We start from the raw sequence: 16,777 nt of genomic DNA, 5'->3' as shown, positions 1-16,777 counted from the left end.
CAAGAAAAAATACATCAAATCAAAACCTGTGGATTTGTTGCTAGGATAAAGATGTAAAACTTTCATTTTCTGAAAGGAAAATTATCCAAAATATCTAGAAAAACATTATTTTTACATTAATGTTGTTTACATTTGATCTGTGACTCCCATTTGCAAAGCATAGAGGAGAAATCTATTGTATATGGAATTATAACAACATTTGATCATGTGACATCTATTCTGACATCACCGATTTCAATTTGACAACACTGACTGCACCCTTCAAAGAATTTAAATTGATGTTTGGAGAGTGCATACATAAAATAACAAAAAAAAAAGAACAAAAAAAAACAATAAAAAAGTTATTATCTTTTTATACATAAATCATAGGGACCAAACTTCATATCTTAAATATTTGTTTAAACAGTCGGGGGCCGAGTGGTTAAGGTGTCCCGACACTTTATCACTAGCCCCCCACCTCTGGGTTACGAGTTCGAAACCTACGTGGGGCAGTTGCCAGGTACTGACCGTAGGCCGGTGGTTTTTCTCCGGTACTCCGGCTTTCCTCCACCTCCAAAACCTGGCACGTCCTTAAATGACCCTGGCTGTTAATAGGAAGTTAAACAAACAAGAGATCCCAGAGGGATCTTGGCGCCCACCATTGAATGATCTTTATAGGTTCCATGTCAGATTGATCTTTTCTCTACTTTTCCCTTCCTCTAAGTCTTACTAATCTGTGTAAATTCAGAAACAGCCCTCTTGTACTTTTCAAACAAGGGGAACCTATATATAAAATTTACGATTTAGGAATAATGGCTGTCTGTTGTTTTCGGATTGGTCCCAAAATGCAACACCAGGGACCATGGGGAACCTACATATGAAATTTGAGAAAGATCCCTTCAGTACTTTCTCAGAAATAGCGATAACAAACTTCAATTGTCAAAATCCAAGATGGCTGCCTGTCGGGCAGGTTGTTTTCTGACTGGTCTCAAAATCCAATATGCATAACTAGGCACCAAGGGGAGCCTACATATGAAATTTGAGAAAGATCCCTTCAGTACTTTCTCAGAAATAGCAATAACAAACTTCAATTGTCAAAATCCAAGATGGCTGCCTGTCGGCCATGTTGTTTTCCGATTGGTCTCAAAATGCAATATGCATAACTAGGCACCAAGGGGAGCCTACATATGAAATTTGAGAAAGATCCCTTCAGTACTTTCTCAGAAATAGCAATAACAAACTTCAATTGTCAAAATCCAAGATGGCTGCCTGTCGGCCATGTTGTTTTCCGATTGGTCTCAAAATGCAATATGCATAACTAGGCACCAAGGGGAACCCACATATGAAATTTGAGAAAGATCCCTTCAGTACTTTCTGAGGATTAGCGATAACAAGAATTGTTTACGGACGGACGGAGGGACGGCCGGACGGACGGACGGACGACGGACCACGGACGCAGGGCGATTTGAATAGCCCACCATCTGATGATGGTGGGCTAAAAACACACAAAAAAAACAAACAATTTAAACAGTCGAACCTGGTTATCTCGGTTAGTAAGGTCATGAAATATGACATATCTTGAGTATTTCCGGTAGCCAAGTATCTTTTATTTTTATCAAATACTAATTTTTATGATTAAAAAATAGATAGTACTTTAAAAAGAAAATATTAAACATATATATATATATATATATAACAGCTTGTCGGGTTCATAAGTGTATATTGTATTCAAATTTGTAAACACTTAATCAATTCTAACGATGAAAATTTCTAAAACATTTCTTATTAGCAAGTATACTGTAAAGATGTTAAAATTCACAGGGCCAATATTTCACAGGAGTCCCAGTGGGACATGTGTAGCGGTATGACATTTCCTACAACTACATTTTGTAAACATTATGCAGTAAAAACTTGTGTATGCTTCAGTGTATATACAAATGTTTACTGGATATGTATTTTCGTGCTGTATCTTAAGACGGCGAATATAGCGAAAAATAAATCTCCTGCGAATATCACCAACTATACAGTAACACACTGAAACATTTGGTTTATTTGGTTTGGTTTGTTTAACGTCCTATTAACAGCCGGGGTCATTTAAGGACATGCCTGGTTCTGGAGGTGGAGGAAATCCGGAGTACCCGGAGAAAAAATAATGACCTACAGTCAATACCGGTAAGGCAACTGCACCACATGGCTTTTGAACTCGCAACCCAGAGGTGGAAGGCTATTGATAAAGTGTCGGGACACCTTAACCACTCGGCCACCGCGGCCCCTACACAGAAACAATAACTCCTGTCACTTCATTCACAATCTACAGTCTGGTACTGTAACAATACAAAGTAACGTCATTTTCCAATTCCACTTAAAAAAAAATAATGTAGAAAACTGTTATTTTTGTGTAAACAAAATGAAGATGGTCATATTTCATTAACAATTATAAATATTCTGTGTTAGATTTCAATAATAATAATTGTTTAATTTCAAATTAATTATGATTTTTAATGATTGAATGCATGCAGTGTAACTTCGAATGAAATTTTGCACTACTGTCTGAAACCTTGATAAAACTGAACCTTTTTATACTGAATATTTCACTTCAATCTCATTAAAATCCTATCTCTCATTTCACTACACTTTATAATGAAATGTAATGAGAGGTCTGATTTCAATCTAACATAATGTAATCACAAATCTTATTTTAATCAGATTGCTTTTACTTCTACACTAAGATCTTATCTCTGAAAATATTCACAAAGTGATCACACACATTTTCGTTTTTTATTTTTTTACGACTAAAACATTTTAATTAGCTCAGGTATTAGCTATAGTAAACAGGAATTTTAAAGTCAAGGCACACCCAAACATTTACAACATACATGAGCCAGGTATCATTGATGTATAGACACAAATACAAAATGTACGTACTCCAAGGTACAAAAGAAAAAGCAAAAACCCTGTATGGCAAAGATGCTTAAATACATCTAACAATTGATGTCTTTAATTATAAACAATGTACAATTATTCAAACAAGAATGAACCAAATGATACGTGAATGTGTGATTTTACCAAAAAACACAGATTACTAAACAATGAAGTCAGAAAAAAGAAATTGGAACTTTTTCCCGGGTACAAAATCGATAAATTCATGTTATAATTAAATACATTTTCAAGAAAAACATTTAATATGTAATTTATTTACAATAAGTATTTTCAGCTGTTACATTATGCCATCATAATTATGGTAATCATATCAAAATAATATCACCACAACTCCATTCATCTAGGTATCAAAAGAGTTTGATCAAAATATGTACTTAAACAATAACAAAAGTAACTGGTTTCGTAAAAAAACTTGTTACAGGACTCTTTTTATATACAATACAATGCCACTTACGAAGGATCAATAAATATTAATTAGATATTTACAAACACAAATATCCAAGTTGAGTAAATTGATGAGGATTTTTGCTAAGTATACCAGCAGTTGATCAATTAAGATTATATGATAGCTTACTTTGGCACGGATTTCCCTTCTAGAAAGAATTCCATAAAATATACCCAAAATATTTAGCGATGCTATATCTGAAGTGAACGTCATTGTTTTTATCAAATATCTTAAAAGTGCATTAAAGGCAATAAGATAATAAATTTTATTGTATATGTGTTTATTTTACTAGTATATAGGTCTCTGATTTTACTTTATTTTACAAATCAGTAAAAAAACTAAGGGAGATAAATCTACCAATAATCACAGATATCGATGGTATTGGTACAGTGAAGAATATGTACCTGAAGTTGTCTTTTTAAAGAAATTCATGTGAAGACTTCACTTCTTATAAAAGAATTAAACATAGTATACAATAACAATATGTGAAGGTAGTGTAATACTTTAATTTGATGTGTTATATACTTGTATTATACTTATCACATAAATGCTGAGAGTATAAAAAGGTCACATTGTAAAACGTTAGAGGAAAAATAGATCACTATTATATTGCAGCATATTACATCTCGCCAAAGACTAGACATAATCAACCGATGAGAGGATATCAATTGGTTTGAGCAAGTTTTCTCCAAATTAATGCATAATCATTATCAATGATACATTGTGTAAATTACTTGAATTTCAACAAAAATTATGTTAGAAAATTCAGCCATTTTCTGATCACAGTTCACTTTTGAAGTTATTCTAACTAAATTAGAAATGTGACTGTTCAAAATGACAAAAAGTGCAAACGAAGATTCATGACATCTGATTAAAAATATCTTAAGCCATGATAAATGCATAAACATATATGCATATTATACCGGTAGTTTAGATTTTTAGCTCAAATTCATATCAAATGTATGTATAAATATGAATTAACATAATTATTTTACTCAAAATATAATTTGAAACTTGATATATACATCTCTAAAATTAACTTAAAAAAAATAAATAAAAAATAACAAACACACAAAATCAGTTTAACTCATACCAAAAAAGATACAATAGTCAAACTGATTTGTATACGTGCATGTTCATAATGCAAAAGTGCTATCAGCAAATACATGGACTTCTAAGAAAGACTTGGAAGATTATTAGCAATGCTGTTAGGCACATATTTTACACATTACACAGGTAGACAGACAAAACAGGTATCCTCACTATTCAGGGTCATATGTGACTTCTTTTGTTTTTTGATTCAGGAGACCCTCATTATTTTAAATGATGTTCTGGTAAACAAAAACATAATAATTCTTTTTTTTCTTTATTCTGTGTTATAGATAATTTCTATCGAGTACAAAGCAATTGCAAGATCCAAATGATTTTATGGATCTCAGATGTCATAAGAGACAGCGAAAAATTCAGAAAACTTGACAAGTATGACAGATTATGAATTAAGTAAAACCTACATCGTTTATTAAAACATCACTACTGTATGTATCAAGTAGCAAAAATTGCTGAATAAAATATGAAATATTTTCTTGTAAAAAGATATTAAGTTGTGTAGAAAATACACATAGCCTAAAAGTGGTAATAAAATATTTCTGCTGACATGCCAGAAAAAAATAGGGTATATTGATCTGAATATATATTTATTTCTGAAATGTCTCATTAAAATTATATCGAGATTTAATCGGAAGTTTAATAGTCCTTCCTTGAAAAAGGCCCATTAATTGTCAGGGAGAACTTGTGCTTAATACTGAGGGTACAATATTATGAAGGCAAAACTTTATTTAAACTGCTTCACCTTCCCTCAATATGAAATATGAAGAACCTAGGATGACTACGAAATAAACTCCCAGCAGATTCGGTTATTGTTGTGTGTGATTTTTCTAAGACTAAATTTTGACAGTAGATACATTACGGACATAGTTAGAAAGAAAAACCTAAATGTATAACAGTATACAATGTACATGTTCCTGGAAAGAAAATGTATATCTTTAAATTAATGAATGTAGGTTGATGCCATCACAGAAGTTCTTATCAAACATTTTTACAAACTGTTAAATGCTATAGAAAAAGTATTTACGTAGAAAATAGCTGTAGAAAAACCCTCTATATCAAATATAGCCTGATTCAATCTAAAATCACATATAAAGCTGATTGTAAGGCAAAGAATACTTGTTAGCACAGCACCAAGAATTAACATTGTCTATCCTTCATGCCGAGCTTCATACCAAATATCACCGGACTTCTTCAGAGAGCTGGAGAAAAAAAAGTAAGATATTATTTAGACTTATATCTGTCAATATTCAAACATTCCCAATACCTGTAAGCTCCCTTACTTCATACTGATTTTCATAGGATATGAAACCAAACGTCAGATTTACATTTGAGAGCCCCACTAATATGCACTCTTCTCAGAAGAGAATCCTTCTAAGAAGATTGCATTCCGTTATATGTAAATAGAGTAAACCGAGAGAATATAACCCAAAATAAACAAATTTTCAAGTTTTCTCAAACAATTTGACACAAACACGTGCATGTATGCGTCATAAATCCTTCTCTAGTGAAACTCGTCACTCGCACACTTAAAACATGGTCGCCGCCATCTTGTAGAAGATCTTCCAGAAGCAGAAGAGCTACAAATCGTGTGACCAGAAGATATATTCTAGAAGGAGAAGAGTGCAAATCGAGTGGGGCTCCGTACAGCTTGTAAGAGTTATTCCCCCTGTTAGCTCTGATTGATAAAATAATCTTTAGGGAGATGGCTCTCCTGGACATAATTTAAAAAAAGGAAAATTTTTATTTTTCAAAAATTAGTATATATATATATCTCTGTAAGAAAGTTATGTGATCTCATTCATGACAAATAATGTTCAAATTTCTATATTTTGATGAAATGAAAATGCTCCCAAAAATAAAATTCTTTTTCAACTAAACTAGCTTCTCAGTGTAACCACTAAACCATTACATTAAATTGTGGTATTTTCTAATCAGCATTTTTAAACAATCATCTTTTTTTAAGTCTGAATTTCTAGAAAATTAATGACGATGTAATGATAATGATAATGTCTATTTTCATGACTATCCATTGATCATTTTCTAACCGTGTCGTTTCTTAAATATCTCTAAACAATAGACATGTACTTTAATTTATAGATACCTTTATATATCTTTCAGAATTAACACTTGATAGTAAGATATATTTCAACAAATACTATCTCATTTAAAAAAAAAAAAAAAAATTCAGATACTTACTGTACAATGTCAGCGAATGCTCCATACAATGTTTTACACCTGTAAGGTATGTTGTGCTTCTTGCAGATAGCTCGTACTTGAGGCACTATCTTGTGTAGATTGTGTCGTGGCATGGTTGGAAACAAACTGAAAAAAATATTTACCATGCAAGATTATTCTGTTTACCTACAAATACAATTTAAATGACAAATATACACTGAAACTTCACAATTATTTGTTTTTCTGTAAACAATTTTAAAATTGAAAATCTAATAAATAATATCAGATAGACAGTAGAAAAATACCCAAACAAGAGTTTAGACTCTTGAATATACCAGTATTAAACAAGAGGCCCATGGGCCTTAACGGTCACCTGAGATTTGAAATATTTCAGTTAATTTAATTGACCCCACCCCTCAGCTCCTGGGGGTCAGTCAGGACCAACATGTGCATGCCATCAAACTGTCATTCCATGCTGATAATGTTAACCAAGTTAGAATGAATTCCAATCGAAATCAAACAAATTCTAGTCAAAAATGTGATTTCCCTTTATAAACTATAGTAAAATTTACCCCCTCCCCAGGGGCAAACGTGAGACCCCTGGGTCAAGAAATTCACAATTTTGGTTTGGTTTGTTTTTGTTTAACATCCTATTAACAGCCAGGGTCATTTAAGGATGTGCCAGGTTTTGGAGGTGGAGGAAAGCCGGAGTACCCGAAGAAAAACCACCGGCCTACGGTCAGTACCTGGCAACTGCCCCACGTAGGTTTCAAACTCGCAACCCAGAGGTGGAGGTCTAGTGTTAAAGTGTTGTGACACCTTAACCACTCTGCCACTGTGGCCCCCCACAATTTTGGTAAAGCACCTTATGACCCTTCCATCTAGGAAGAGTGTTTGATTCCACCATATCTGAGAGTAGAGAAGAAGATTTTTGAAGTTTTAGTCAATTTGACCCATTTTAGCCCCGCCCTCAGGCCCCTGAGGCTGGAGATAGTATAATTCACAATTTTGCCATAGAAGCTTCCAGCCAAATTTCATTGAATTTGGTTTAGGGATTTTGGAGAAGAAGTAGAAAATGTAAATTATTTACGGACGGACGACGGACAAAAGGCGATTAGAATAGGTCACTTGAGACTTTGTCTCAGGTGACCTAAAAATACAAACTTAATTTAACTTACCATAATCATGAAACAAGTTATAGTGACCCTTGTTGGCCTGGATGGCTAACAAGGGGTCTTACTGTAGAAAGAAACAGGAGGACCCGGGGAACCCACATGGTCGGACAGGTGACTTCATACCTTTCATCACCCGATCAGAAAATCGAACCTGGCCATCTAGGTGAAATCCCATTGTGTTACCTCTGTGCCACCCGATCACCTGCTCTAAGTTTACTCTTATTACTGGCACCTCCGGGTTTTGAAATCATTTTATCAAAAGGCACTGTATACCAAATCTCCTAGTTCTGCATTTTTCCTTAGTTTTCCTGGACTTTGAAAACATGTCTGAAAGATGGAAGGAACAACTTACTGGTGCTCTACTTGGTAGTTGAGATGGCCGGTGAACCAGTCGTTGAAGTACCCAGGCTCCACATTACATGTTGTTGCAAGCTGCATGGAGAACCAGTCCATATTATCATCATGGGCGATCTTCATGGGAATGTGGCTCATCTGGGTGACCCAGGTAAACCAATGACTCTCCAAAAACCTGTCCAACCACAAATTGAATAGAGGAGGTGAGATTAAAACATTACCTTACAGAGATCCTACCGATAACTGCAGATGTTCGTTTAAAGTAATCTAGGTTCTTACTTTCTAAAGAATACAACTGTATGGATGTCTTCATTATATGTTCAATGTTTTTCTTGTCTGCATATACTGGGTGCACAAAAAGATCTCACTCCTCATTCATTTTAGCTTTATTTTCCCCAAAAAGGAATTTAAAATTCCCAATTGTGTCCTCAGAATATATTCAAATTTCCGAAAAACACATAAAATATATACTATGTAACGGCAATTAATACAGAAAATAGATAAGAGAAAAAAAAACAAGTGTCAAAATTTAGTGTGTTATCATGTAAAACTAGACTTAACAAGGCATTGTAAAACTGGTAAGTATACGGCTCGTGAAACAATTATTAGCTTATTAACTTTTCACATAATTTACACATGAAATTATCCTAATTTGGTCAACAGAATTTTTCCAAAATACCCAGAAAAAATTAATGGTTCTATGTTCAAAAATCTCTATCAGCCAGGGCTGTCTCACAATCTCAGCAAGATTACAAGAGAGCTGGCATGATCACATACTATATTTAAGCTCCTTCCTACAAATAAGCCTCTTCTTCATATTTGTAGAATCATGAGTTTTAAAATCATTATGGTAAGCAAAGTATTTCAGTACTAAACTTTTACACTAGGGAAGGGGCTATTTTAGGATAAAACATGTTTCAGTTAGTGAGAGGTTTCTGAATAGGTGGCATGATTATTTTTCCAAATTTTTGCCAAAACTAGCATCCGTTATCCATCAAAATAAACTAAAATTGAAATGGATATGATAATATAATATCATTTTTCACTGCCACTTATTCTAGCATTTAAGTTAGGGACTGGAAATGAAAAACAAGAAAGTTTGAATAAGGACACTGAAGACTTATTTGGACTTATTGAACCACTCACTGTAGCCAAAAGTTAAAATGATCCATCGAAATATGTTCTCCTGCATACCTTCTAACGCTACAAAACACTTACCTGGTAAACATATAGAGCCAAAACACTCCCCATCCACCAAATACAGGGCCAAACAGGTAGAACCAGCGGAGGAAGAACGTTATTGTCATGCCTAGATCCTGTAACATTAACAAATCGATTTAACACAACACATTTACCCGTATCTTAAAAATTGGCAAATGATACATTGTTATCTAAAATATTTGTTTTGCCATCTATATGGAAGTGTTGTTCGGCGATTTTTCTACCTTTTCAACTCATATCATAATCTGCCTTGAAAATGTGAAATGATTATGAATGTATTCATAGAATTGTGTGACATAAATTTAGTAATTGTGACAATATAAATGTGTCCAGCCATTTCTGACATTTCCTAATATAGCAGAATTTATCCTGCCCTTGTGACTCCTATATATATATATATACACTTAATTAGTTTGTCCCTATTGCTCAACCGGGTGGTATATCATCATGCAAACATATTACGAGGAAATTATTAAGCAGAAAATTAGATTATGTATGATTGACCCTGGAAATATTTATTGTAATTTAATGTATGCAAATCTTGTATCCATAAACTGTTTCAGTTCACGATTAATAAAGAATTGAATTGTTCTATCCAGACAAAGGGATATAATTGAATAGTTTAACCATAATTACAGTAATGATATTGGCCCTTGACCCATATTAATTTTAGATATATATCAAGGTATTTCTAATAAACATTCCTGATATTGAAGATCATTATTGAACATATTGAAAGAAAATATGCCATGAAATTCCAAAATTCAAATATTTAGCAGGGCGGAAATATATTACAAACATTCACTGTGGTAATCAGGCAATTTTGTCTTTATATTTTAATACTCTTCAAAGTAAAATATTTCTTTAAAGACTCCTATTTTTTTTAAATGATAACATTTGCATTCAACATTTATTCTTTACAATGTTGTTGCATTTAAATTGATCATTTCTGCAAAGAAACAAAAAAAGTATATAGATAGCAACCATCGCATACGCATTAGTACTTACCGGAGCTAATTATAAGTGAAGGAAATAAGCAAAAGACAAATGCATGTGAAACATTTTGGGATGTGTCAAAATGTCACGTGGAAATTGGAGATCTGACAGTGTATTAGTTACAGGTTGTAATTGCAGGTGAAAAAGTAGAGGCAGTGTTCCTTTCAAAGGACACAGGTAAAGAGAGAAGTGTTCAGTCTATGACATCAAAAGTAGTATTGTCCTAGTGATCGATTAAAATCAATATCTAGTTGGAAAGGCAACCGACTCCCGACATAGATTAGGAGATATCAACTCTGATGATCGTTTTAAAAACCAGAAGTGTAAGTTCTATTTTCATTTTCTCTGAGAGAGAACAGGAGTTCTATATCTTTCAACCTTTACTATAACTTTTTTTATCGATCATGCTATTAAAACATAATTAATCACAACAAATATAAATGATATACGCTAATGAATTAAGATTTCTACCAATTACTTTAAAATGGTATGATAAAAAATGAAGATACAAAACTTTGAGGAGTAAAGCTAGTATAAAATCAAATGGTGGTGAATTCTGTTACAGATGAGACAAGCCTTTCCACCCGTGGGGGCAAAAAGAAAAAACGTACTGCCGGGTAATAATCTTCGAAGGATATGTAACGAAAGATTAATAATTGAAAACTGATTGGTTGACATTATCGGATCATATTGGATAATCAATGTTTAAATCTCAACCGTTTACCAACACTAGTCAAGAGACACATAGGGAAAAATGAATTGTAGCAGGGACATGGGGAAAAATGAACTGTAGCAGGGACATGGGGAAAAATGAACTGTAGCAGGGACATGGGGAAAAATGAACTGTAGCAGGGACACGGGGAAAAATGAACTGTAGCAGGGACATGGGGAAAAATGAACTGTAGCAGGGACACGGGGAAAAATGAACTGTAGCAGGGACATGGGGAAAAATGAACTGTAGCAGGGACATGGGGAAAAATGAACTGTAGCAGGGACATGGGGAAAAATGAATTGTAGCAGGGACATGGGGAAAAATGAATTGTAGCAGGGACATGTGATTGTAGCAGGGACACGGGGAAAAATTAATTGTAGCAGGGACATGGGGAAAAATTAATTGTAGCAGGGACAGACATAGGGATACTGCTGTTACACAAGTATGCTTACCACCCAGTCCCTCCGCTTGAAGACAAACATGAGGTTCTCAACATGGAAATAGATGGGGAGAAGCAGTGGAGGTCCGACTGAAGTGAAAATAAGAATATATTTTAAGAGTGAACTTCTCTGAATCTGTTTCCAACAAATCAGAACAAAATTATTTACACATGCCCAGATTAAAACTTCTAACTATTAGCATCTATTGTCTCCCCTAATTATCAGCCATAAACATTATTTCTGTTTTAACTTGAAACTAAATTACTTGGTGTTTGTATTGTTTGATGCAGATTTCATTCTCTTAGTAACTAAAATACTTTATCTGTCCATTATAATTTCTTAGTATAATGGATTGATAGGTATAAATATGCCAGTTCTTTAAACACTGAATGAAAAATCTAAATCTAAGGTTGAAACTTGGGGATAATAAAAGGTGCAAGAATATACTTTTCATTAGATGTCACATTCTTCTAGAAGCTTGACAACTATGTTGGTGTAGTATGTGCACACAGCAAGAGTTTGGTTGAACAAGACAACACTTGATGATTGATCATATAATATACTAACATCATATGTAAGATCTTGAGCATAGAAATAGAAAACTTGTTCAATTCAATGTACTTCCCCATAATTATTCTTCATGTGAATACTTGCCAAAAAAATAAAACATTTCATTTTGTTTCCATTATACATATATTTTTAATAAAGTGATTTACAATCCATGTTATAAAATATAAAAAATCTAATTTTTATCAAAGTTAGACAGGTTTGCCTTTCTGAAGAGTTTCTTCCCTTGACACATATATAACAGACTTGTGTAAATGTTGTGGTACCCATAAGTATATTTTTTCCCATCATAAACCTAGAGGCAACACAAATTTTGACTTTTAAGTATAGAGTTTACTGTAAAACACATCGGTTAGCTTATTTCCAGGCATATATGCTTTTTGGTGGATACAGAAGCTACCTGCTCTTATTTGGTGTTGACTTACTGAGAAACCAGTAGCTACTCTGTAACTGGTAGGGCATAAATCCTTTCTTTTTTAGTGCCCATGACTTTGGAACATAGTCGCCCAGAAGGAAGAGATAGGCTACATCAACGTCTGGATCCTTCTTCAATACATTCGGTTTGGCATGATGCTGGAAGTGTCTGAAATTCCACCAATGGGAAGAGGCTGCCTATAACAAAATCAAAGTTTAAAGGTCAATACATCAATAGCAATTATATTGAATCATGTTTTAAACATCAATTCCCAAAACAAGAGTCTAGCTGGAGAAAGGCAAATTTGGTAAACCAATTTATCACATGGGTGAAATTCTCAATAAATAAAACCTCGGGGGTTAGACTGGATACTGTATTAGTTGACCCCTTTTGAGATTAAATGCTGTCCTATAAAGTGTGAATGGATCAACTTCCTGAACAATTTGGGCATCCTTTTCCTGTATGTCTCAAAAAGCTATTTATGAAGAGTCTGATAAAGTACCGTCCAAGCTTGTTGTGGTCAAGCCACTGTCCTACTAGAACTCTGTACACAGTAAACATTTAATAATTATATAAGTTTATATAAACTTATTTTGATGTTATGAGTTCATATTCTTTACATTTATTCTTAAATCATTTCAGGTCCAGTTTAGGACTTCTTTTTAGATATAAAACTAAACAAGCACTCATTGATATAATTAACAGTACTATTTGGCCTGAATGTAAATGACGACAAGACTCAGCTTTGTGTGATGAATGAAACTAGTCTGCCATTTACCGAGTGAATACAAATGCACCTTCAGGATCTTAATCAAGGCCTACTGTAAATTGTTGAGCGAGTGACCAATTTTTACATCATGTATGATTTTGACTAATGGTCTCCATGAGCGGACTCCTTACCTTTATGTGACCGATAACTAGATGATGAAAAATATGGTTGATCTTGTGACTTTGAAAAACAGACATATGGCCATAATCGTGTTGTGACCAGCCAGCCTGAGCCTGAAAACAAATTGAAACCCAAGAATGGGATACGGTAGGTATACAAAGAAAAAAATACATAGTTCAAGCAACAAGGATTTTACTATCATTCTTTTTCAAACAAATAATACAAAAAATGTCTAAATTTAATGCAAGATTGTTCTGTCTGTTAATTTCAACAAAACATAATAATAGCCCCTGAAGTTAGATTTTCTGAACACACCTTTAGTTCTATATTTCCATGTTTAGGTATGTTAAGGTTTACTATTCTGAACACACCTTTAGTTCTATATTTCCATGTTTAGGTATGTTAAGGTTTACTATTCTGAACACACCTTTAGTTCTATATTTCCATGTTTAGGATGTGTTAAGATTTACAAGTAAGCCTGCGATGTTAAAAAATCTGACATTTTGATTGAACAACCTGAGTCCTGCATAGACTAATTCCAGAACCGGTACTTTACCTGTGCAACTGCAAGGATCATTGCACCAAGGACGAAGGAACTTATTGTGGCCCCCATATAGGATACGAGACAATAAGCCGCGATCTCCATTAGAATTATGTGACCTAAATGTAGACAGAAGAACCAAGGCTTTGTTTTCAGTAAACCACTATCTTCAACATGCTTTCTCAGTGCACGAAAGTCAGCTTGGAGGTCAGACTACAAAATCAAGATACAATCAGAATTATGTTTCAGCCTTGCCTGTCTTGCTGCGCAACAATTAGATCAACCTATATCAAGACATCAACCAAAAACATCATTATGTTATTATGAAATAATAATTTCATCTACACAGGATACTGGTTTTCTAAATAAATATATGCATCTCATTAGAATACAGATCTTTGCACTCGAAATTGATCTATGTATCTAGCAAAACTGCTTAAGGAGTCTGACATATTCTAGGGAAATTAGAGCACAATCACTTGTTTGGATTCTTTGTCCAATGACCCTGTTTGAAATCTTAAGATTATTATTTGTTTTAGCAGTATTAATTTAATTAATTCATCCTATCATTGAGCTAGTCTTTAAATTGCAATCAAAAGATACTTTAAATTAAATTTCAATTGATAAAAAATTATCATAATTACCTCTTCCTTATCTTTGACATCCCCAACGTACAAAGATTTCATAAACTTCTTTACGTAATCTTTGTCATTGTGAAACGAAGTCCATGCATCCTGAAAAGAAACATATTGGTAACATGAAAGACTTGTTCCTATATAAAACATTAATATTATCATATGTCTGGACGAGAAGAAACCTAGGTTTGATGCCCTTGACCCGTAGATTTGGTCTGCGGGAAATGCAAGTTAATATAGACAACCACTTTCCAAATTGTCACATGCAAAACTTCTCTAAAATTTTACCCCTTCTCTCAAAGTAATTTGGGATATGAATTCAGTTTAATTTGAACCCAATGTTTCACCTTGGTCAAATACTTTTGAACCCCAAAACTTTGTCAAAAGGAGCAGTGATGCTGATTTTTCTTTCTTTCCTATATATATTTGTAGCAGGCTGGGTTTTAATTGTAATTTTAATACTGTACATAGTTGTATGGTCGCCTTCTAGCTTCCGGCTAGAGGGAATTTCCCTTTAGCTCAGATGGTAGAGCGGCGGATCAGTAAGCCGAGGGTCACGGGTTCAATCCTGGCTGGCTGCACACTACGACTCCTTGAACTTTTACATTGGTGCTGCAGACCACTCCAGTGAAAGCAAGAGGCTTCCTTGGAGAGAGAACCTGGGTGGGGGCGAACACGTTTGAAGGAGGGAGTAGTGTAGCAGGCCGGGTTATATTTGTAAATACTGTACATATAGTTGTATGGTCGCCTTCTAGCTTCCGGCTAGTGGGAATTTCCCTTTAGCTCAGTCGGTAGAGCGGCGGATCAGTAAGCCGAGGGTCACGGGTTCGATCCCCGCTGGCTGCACACTAGTACTACTACTCCTTGAACTTTTACATATTAATTATTATATGACAGGTATATTTCACATTAACAATTAACATTTTACATGTAGTTATTTTAACCGTTTGCACTGGTTGCATTCAGTGCATTGGCACATGTTGTGACATATGATGTAATGTGGGTCTTATTCAAATTAAACAGGGTTAAGATATTTCCGCATTTGATTTTCTTTATACATGTTGGGATGACCAGACTTGACTTGTCTGAACAGTGCCTGTGAGTATGTAGCTCAATTAGTTTACCATTGATCAGAGGTCCCGTGTTTGTGTCCTATTCTGGTCGTTGCATTTTTTTAAACTTCCTCTAATCACTGCACATAGTTCCAGCTCTAACAATTCATTGCAACTACTACAGGTGAATGATTCGAATACAATACAATATCGTTACTACGGATGGACATTATCTGAACTTTGCCTGACAATCTTACCGTAGCGTCCTCTCCTGCAAAGTGGTTTAGGATTTTCGCTCCTCCGGGATGTTTACTGCCCCATCGACTTATGTCATAAACCTTCCCCTCAATCATCAACCAGCTATCTCCCTTCCGGTTATGCTCCCGTACGTCATCCATTGATACGTACTTCGGAGCTGGAAACGCGGATCCATTTTCGGAAGCTTTCCCTCCTTTCCCCATCACGGTGAAATGGCACTGTGAAAGCTATAAGACGCACGGCACCTTTCTACGTGCCGACTTACACAACACACTTCGCAACCAAGAATCCTAGTCGATCGGACGCTTAGAAATATGAATAAACTGTACGTCCGATTTAAACGTTTCATACACACAGACAAATTGCTGACATAGGGTGATGTTTTTGGTAACCATAACAGAGTATTTTCTTATTCAAATTCAAAGTTATGAAACGACTCCACATGTGAATAAAAACATGAAACGATTTGCTTACTTAATTGTTGTGTAACCGACAAACGATTCGCCATGGCAGGCAGTATATTGGACAAGTTAAGGTTCAACAAGTCTGGTAATTTGTAGTCTAGGCCTAACGTATTGTTTTTAAATTATTTTGCATGGTAAAAAAGGATTTTTTTAGCATGTGTTCTATTCTCCATTAAACTTGTATGTGCTAAAAAAAGTCTCCTTAACATGCATACGAAACACGAGGGGCATTTACAATTTTGAAAAAAGTTATAGATGCTAGCTACATGTAAATCTAGATCTGTATATATAGCATACATGTAAATCTCAAATGAATTCAATTTTATCTTCTGGTATAATTTTAGTGATATATATACATGTACATGTAGTGGAGTCACGCCTTCACGGCTCAGTGCACGCTACATATGTCTCC

General features: G+C 34.4%; 1 protein-coding gene across 1 annotated transcript; it reads right to left on the bottom strand.

Moving 5' to 3' along the window:
* Nucleotides 1–1,498: 1,498 nt before the first annotated feature.
* On the bottom strand, nucleotides 1,499–16,172 carry LOC117317607 (fatty acid desaturase 2-like). The gene is made up of 10 exons (XM_033872456.1): nucleotides 15,901–16,172; nucleotides 14,601–14,690; nucleotides 13,972–14,169; nucleotides 13,427–13,528; nucleotides 12,537–12,723; nucleotides 11,557–11,633; nucleotides 9,394–9,491; nucleotides 8,174–8,350; nucleotides 6,668–6,793; nucleotides 1,499–5,670 (listed from the first exon to the last, which is right to left on the bottom strand). Exons 1-10 carry the CDS (start codon nucleotides 16,102–16,104, stop codon nucleotides 5,619–5,621), a joined length of 1,311 nt encoding a protein of 436 aa, XP_033728347.1. The 5' UTR covers nucleotides 16,105–16,172; the 3' UTR covers nucleotides 1,499–5,618.
* Between the last annotated feature and the right edge of the window lie 605 nt (nucleotides 16,173–16,777).

Source organism: Pecten maximus, chromosome 19, assembly GCF_902652985.1.
Source record: "Pecten maximus chromosome 19, xPecMax1.1, whole genome shotgun sequence".
NCBI lineage: Eukaryota > Metazoa > Mollusca > Bivalvia > Pectinida > Pectinidae > Pecten > Pecten maximus.
Note: the sequence above shows the minus strand (reverse complement) of the source record. Positions and strands in the feature narration are given on the sequence as shown.